The 7,216-nt window shown below is 37.9% G+C and overlaps 1 protein-coding gene across 1 annotated transcript; it reads left to right on the top strand.

Moving 5' to 3' along the window:
• The first annotated feature begins 425 nt into the window (after positions 1-425).
• On the top strand, positions 426-1,373 carry LOC123329644 (olfactory receptor 51G1-like). Its single transcript, XM_045162862.1, has one exon. The coding sequence runs from the start codon at positions 426-428 to the stop codon at positions 1,371-1,373; it is 948 nt and encodes a 315-aa protein (XP_045018797.1).
• Positions 1,374-7,216: the final 5,843 nt, after the last annotated feature.

Here is a 7,216-nt window from a genome sequence, read left to right as displayed (position 1 = left end):
GGGTGCCATTGCCTTCTCCGTAGAACCCTATTATTATGGTACAAAAACTGATTTAGATTATGTACAAGGACACTTCACTCTCAATACAGAGTTTCACTTTGCCTTTTTTATCCATTAAAATATCTGCATATGAGAAAGAAATTTTCTATAAACAAAAGGCCTAATTTGCTTCTGTAAACTAGTCTCTTTGGACAAACTAGTCTCAAACTCTCTTTTGACAAACCACCCAAAAGAGAGTGTAGCATTATACCCTAGGGTAATGTGTAAAGGAACAGGATTCAGTATTGTGAGGAGAAAAGAAGAGCAATATTTATATGAAGGCATGGGCCAGGGGTGCCATATGGGATGAGATGATAGAGAATGCTATAAAAGAGTAAACTTTTGCTGTCTCCATAACTTCTAAAAGGCAAAAATCTCTTAGAGATATGGCAGTTCCTATCAACAATAGTGCCAGCAATTTCTTCTTCATACTGATGGATTTCCCAGGACTGGAGACTGCTCATTGCTGGACAGCTATTCCTGTCTGCTTCATCTATGTTCTCTCTCTGCTAGGCAACACCACCATTCTGTACATTGTCAAGTCTGTTCCCAGCCTCCACACTCCCGTGTACATCTTCCTCTCCATGCTCTCAGTGGCTGACCTGGGGCTCCCAGTTTCCACACTGCCTTCCATGGCAGCTGTTTTTCTCCTGGGCCAGAGGAAGGTGGGAGCTGCAACCTGCTTTGTGCAACTCTTCTTCATCCACACATGCTCAGTAATTGAGTCTGCTGTGCTGTTGGCCATGGCTTTTGACCGCTGTGTGGCTATCCGAGAGCCCTTACACTATGCCACCGTCCTGACAGCCAAGCGCATCGGGGCCATTGGGCTGGCCAGTGTGACCCATAGTGCTGCCCTCCACCTGCCCCTGCCTGTACTCCTTGGAAGACTGCAATTCCCACCTGTGAATGCACTGTCACATTCCTACTGTGTTCACCCTGATGTTCTGAGGCTGGCCAGTTCCAGCATAGTTGTGAACAGTGGCCTTGGGCTCTTTGTGATGCTCTCCACATTGGGGCTGGATGCGGTCCTCATTCTCCTCTCCTATGTGATGATTTTGAAGACAGTATTGAGCATTGCTTCCAATGCTGGACGACTGAAAGCCCTCAATACTTGCATTTCCCATATTTGTATTGTATTATTATTTTATACCCCACTGGTCAGCCTGTCTGTGATCCATCGCTTTGGGAAAAAGAAGCTGCCAGCTCAGATATATATGCTTCTCTCCTATTTGCACTTTCTTGTACCTCCAATGCTCAACCCAATTGTCTACACTGTCAAAGCCAAAGAGATTCGAGTATGCATTCTGAAGATGTTTCAACGCAGAAAGTTCTGAGCCTCAGGGATAAAACACTGGTTATGACAGCCAGCATGCTGACTGAAGATTTCTGAGAGCAGGCGGAGAATTCCTTCCATCTGGCCTATCAATTAATTTTTGAAAAACACTGACTGAAATACATTGTAATGTTTTTCTAGCCATCAAAACAGTGTCTGCTTAATGAAAAAAAGAAGATGCTTCTTGTTTGAGAAAGTCATTACCAGTCTGTTAAAAAACTCAAAAGATTGTTATAGAGGAAACTGACAGCCTCCTGAGAATATCATTTTCATGTAAAAGCAAGCAAATTAGATAGGATCCAAAAATTGCATCTAAGATTTCTTCCAACTGAAAACCTAGAATCGTACAAAATCAAACTCAAGAGGACCTCATTTGGTTTACTATCTAAAAATCTGTCAAAAAATTGAAATCAAACTGTTTTTCTTATGATCTGCATACTAAATAGAGAGATGAGTTACATTGGAAAATGTAAATCCAGTGGAATTCTTCAAAAATTAAAGTGTACTTAAGAAATAAATGTGTTCGTTATCATAATAAAGTGAAGTGTGTCACAATGTGAATATTATGCAGCCCAGAATTTCTTTAAACTCCAGGACATCTGAAAAGCAGATACAGCCTCTAATATTTTCCAGCCCTTTGAATGCAGTTAAAGCACTGCTCCTCATTTCCTTATGGAGACATAGGATATTCAGTGCCCTCAGAAACTATCATGTTACAATCTTTGAATGATGAATACCATATATAAGTGGATTGTCTCTGAATTTTAAGGAAGATTTAAAAAAATAAGCAAAGTTGTCATCCTGTGGGGCCATTTTTATGAGAACTGACTGGATTTTTATAAACAAGTCAAAGCTAGAGGAATTGATTTACTTTGTCAGAGTCTCTTTCTTTCTGTACTAAATCATTAGCTAACTTCTCTGATGGAACTGATCTTTGCCAAAATAAACATTATCAGGTCAAGTAAGTCTGTCACTCACACGCTAATATTTTCCATCAAGTTGTAGCATATTGGGGCTTCCCTGATGGCTCAGATGGTAAAGAATCTGCCTGCAATGTGGGAGAACTGGGTTCAGTCCCTGGGTTGGGAAGATCTACTGGAGAAGGGAATGGCTACCGACTCCAGTATTCTGACCTGGAGAATTCCATGGACAGAAAGAAAGTCAAAGTGAAGTCACTCAGTCATGTCTCACTCTTTGCGACCTTGTGGACTGCAGCCCACCAGGCTCCTCTGTCCATGGGATTTTCCAGGCAAGAATACTGGAGTGGGTTGCCATTTCCTTCTCCAGGGGATCTTCCCAACCCAGGGATCAAACCCAGGTCTCCCGCATTGCAGGCAGACGCTTTAACCTCTGAGCCACCAGGGAAGCCCTCATGGACAGAGGAGCCTGGTATTCTTCAGTTCATAGAGTCACAAAGAGTCGGACACGACTGAGCAACTTTCACTTCACTTCTCTGTACCATATTAATAATTTCTTATGATGTTGGGATGGAAAGGACAAAGGACACACATTACCCATATTTTATTTCTCCCTTACAGAGTCATTCATTTAAATCATATTTATTTACCTATGCTGAGCTAATCCCTAGTCAAAGCATAAGGAAACCAAATTGGAATATCACTTTCTCAGTGTGAATGTTTAAGTCATCAGGGGACATAATATTGTAAACAAATAATTCTCCAGTAATTGAAGGAGGTTTGGTGGCAGACAGTACAAGTTAGAATGCGGACACACAGAGAGATGGGTCCATGTCCTTATTGGGAGATCAAGAGACACACCTTTGAACACTTAACTAAGATTTCCCAAAATCAGGAGGAGTTAGGCATGGAGAATAAGATATCATTTATAAATATTGCATTTCAGCTTATAAAAATTGAATCTACTAAATTAGTGTGACTTTCAGATAGCTTGAGAAGAGAGAAAAGATTTTAGTATATATCCAGAATACCAAATTATGAAACATCAACAATATTTGAAGAAAAATCTAAAATCATCCCTCACCAGTGTATTTAGTCCTGTGTAATTAAGTCTCATTCTGCTGGAACTTGGATTGGCAAACTCATGGCTCCATCTGCTCTACGAATGTTCTGGAGATTGTTATTCAGTTCATCAGTAAAATCTCAAAATTGTTTAAGTAATGTCATCAGAACTCTCTACCCAAGAGTTAATAATTGGTACAGTTATTCATGGGCTTCCCAGTTGGCTCAGTTGTAAAGTATTTGCCTCCCAACATAGGAGATAGGAGTTTGATTTCTGGGTCTGGAAGATCCCCTGGAGAAAGAAATGGCAACCCACTCCAGTGTTCTTGCCTGGGGAATTACATGGACAGAAGAACCTGGCAGACTGCGGTCCATGGGGTCACAAAAAGTCAGACACACTGAGTGGCTAAGCGTGCACTCACAGTTATTCGTGGGGGCTCTGAGACAGTCTTCTGTAGTTGAAGAAGAAGCATCTGTCCTGTGGCTGATTTCAAGAGCTCCCAGGGAAGTGCCAGAGTAAAACAACAACCAAAACAACAAAACCATTTGCAAATAATGAAATACTTAAAATGTTTATGTTCATTTTATTACTGACATTTTTCAAAAGAGAAAGATCAGATAAGAGGTCATGATAAGACAAGGAATTTGTTAGTTCCTGTGGCATTCAAATCAAATATAATAAAGTCAACTTAAGAAAACAAACAAACAAACAATGGGTATGAGTTGGAGCAAACTCCAGGAGATAGTAAAAAACAGGGAAGCCTTGCACGCTGCATCCATGGGGTCATAGAGATGGACACGACTTAGAAATTGAACAACAAAAAACTAGACAAAATGTCTATATGGATAATAATTTTACCTATTCTCAAAGAAAGTATACTATCTAATTTATAAAAATTAATGAATGCAATCTTCACTGAGAAAGAAATCTTGAGCTGTAACAATATTATACTGAGACATAAATATGTATAATTTATAAAAATTTATTAAATACATATCCAAGACATAGAAGTTCAGAGTTTCAGAATAGCTTTATAGGTACTAAATGCCTGCATTTTAATTAAACTGCCAACTGAAAACTATTGCTACATTTAAATTAAAGAAGTAGGTCATGATCAAGTAAACTTTTTTTTCTTTAATAAATTAAGTTACTGTTAATACACTGTAGTTTCCTTCTATCAGGCAAAGCACCTTTAGGTTTCTGACAAATAGATATAAATTATGAAGAGCAAGACATTAACAAATCTCTAGGAAATACCATGCAAAGAGAATATAACTTGTGAGATACTTATATTAACAACATTTTAATTGTACCAATTTAACCTAGGGAAAACAGAGCATCTCTTCTAATCTGACAATTCTTCCTATTGAATCCATCCATCGTAACATATCAAATAAACTTAAATACTTCTAGCACCTCTCTTTTTATAAGGTTAGATTTTCCTGTGGCCAATGGGAAATCTGAAAGATTGTTTTAAGAGGAAAGATATTCTGAAATTTTTTTTTGACTGCAGTAAAATTGAAAGCTTTAATTTTATTTTACTTTCAGGATTCAATTTTGGGAAGGCAAAAGTCAAAACTTGTAAAATATTTGTACATTTAACATAGGATCCTAGGTACTTGACAAAAAAATACTTGCTTATTTATTTGCAAATGCCAATAAAATTTTTAAAAAATAGAATGTAACTGACTATAAATAACCTTAGCTGTTTTCTAAATGAGGAATATTTTTAATAATCAAAAGCATAATAAAGTCAACATAACCATAGAAGGTTATTCTGTCAATAAAACAAATCTTTCCTATATAGGGAGATCATATATGTTAAAAGTATAAACCTTTATACTGCAGGTTAGGTAATGAGCATAAAGAAAAAAAAAAAAACTCATCAAAATCTATATTTAACCAAAGTGAACTTGCTCAGTTGTGTCTGACTCTTTGTGACCCTGTGGACTGTAGCCCGCCAGGCTTCTTTGTCCATGGGATTCTCCAGACAAGAATACTGGAGTGGGTTGCCATTTCCTTCTCCAGGGGATCTTCCCAACCCAGGGATCAAACCCGGGTCTCCCACATGGCAGGCAGATGCTTTATCCTCTGAGCAACCAGGGAACACATACATTTAACCAAATTGAACTATAATTCTGACTAACTTGTGTTTCATTATATTTTGTAGTATGTCTCTGAAAGATACATTTCCAGAATATGGAAATACTGAAATCCTAGAATCTTGCCAGAGGGAATATAAAATAGTGCAGCTACTGTGGAACAGAGGTCAATGGTTCCTCAAAAAGTTAAACAGAAGTTCCATGAGATCCAACCATTCCATTCAGGTATATACTTGAAAGAATTTAAAACAAGTATTCAAATGACACTCATATGTGAATGTTCATTGCAGTATCATTCTCAAAGGCCAAATGGTAGAAACATCACAAATGTTCATCAACTGACTAATGTTAAACAAACTGTGGTATACATAAGAAATGGGATGTTATCCAATTAAGAAACGGAATAAAATTCTGTTACATTCTGTAACATGGATGAACCTTGAAAACTTTATGCTGCATGAAATAAGCCAGATATAGGAGAAGAAATACTGTATGATTGAAACTGAGCAGAACCCTGAGGGAGCCCTCTTGGATAAAAAACAAAACAAAATGGCTCCATTTCCTGTTTACAGAAAGAAAAAAGAAAGAAAGAAAAATAAAAGACTTCAGTCTCTTAGGCCTTCTCCGATTAGAAGACTCAAGCAGTTACTGATTAGGACAATAGTCACAGGACTCCTAGTTCCTTCTGAAGGGATACAGATAACAATCTGATGCACAACTTTGAGCAGTTCTATAGAAACCAAGGCTTCCCTGGTGGCTCAGCAGTAAAGAATCTGCCTGCCAACGCAGGAGACACAGGTTCCATCCCTGGGTCTGGAAGATCCCCTGGAGAAGGAAATGGCAACCCACTTGATTATTCTTGACCCAGACCCGCTTCCCCTGCAGGTGGAAGATGTGACTACATGCTGACCTCTGGGAACATGATTGGAAACAGAAGTTGATGATTGATATTCCAGAAACAGCATGGTGTTGCTATACCATCAACCAACCAGAAGGTCCATAAGCTGAACATGTATCTTAAGATCCTCTCCCCTACACTTTTTGCCTTTAAAAATCTTGGTCCTGGGCCAGCCAGCAAAGTGGATTTGAGATAAGCCTGTGTTTCCCATGGGCTTCCCTAATAGCTCAGTTGGTAAAGAATCCACCTGCAATGCAGGAGATCCTGGTCTGCGTGTTTCCCAACTTCGAAGTTGGTGCCTACTTGGCTAATGACTTTGCTCCAGGCTCTGGTGCTGCAGTTTTCTTGCTCTCACTGTGCATCAGGCACACAAACTTAGTTTCAACAACATGATCCAATTTATATTAAATATTTAGAATATGGAAATTCATTAGTTCACATTGGGAATATACTTATTATCACTGAACTGTATACTTAAAGCACTTAAAAATGTGAAATTCTAATTTGAAATGTTTTGAATATGAAGATAGACTATATCTGACTTATAGTGAGAAAATAAGTTCAAATAATCCTCCAAAATAATTTAGGTCTTAGTTAAAAGGTAGATAAAATTCCCTTCTTAGTTACTCACACCATTTGACTATCTCCTTTCACATTTTTGTAAAAAACTGACTCAAAGTCTACATTTATAATGCAACACTTGGGATTTGGGTTTGGTCACTAATCCATCTTAAAGTGTAATCCAAAGAAATCCTCCCAAATTTTTGAATTAATATATAATTTCATAAGTAATTGTACTTTCCAATTTAAATAACTTATGCAATCCCTAATTTTTTTATTTCTCTACTTTGCTTAAAATTTGCA

This window comes from Bubalus bubalis, chromosome 16 (genome assembly GCF_019923935.1).
Source record: "Bubalus bubalis isolate 160015118507 breed Murrah chromosome 16, NDDB_SH_1, whole genome shotgun sequence".
NCBI classification, from domain to species: domain Eukaryota; kingdom Metazoa; phylum Chordata; class Mammalia; order Artiodactyla; family Bovidae; genus Bubalus; species Bubalus bubalis.
This window is presented reverse-complemented; position numbering and strand designations above follow the sequence as displayed.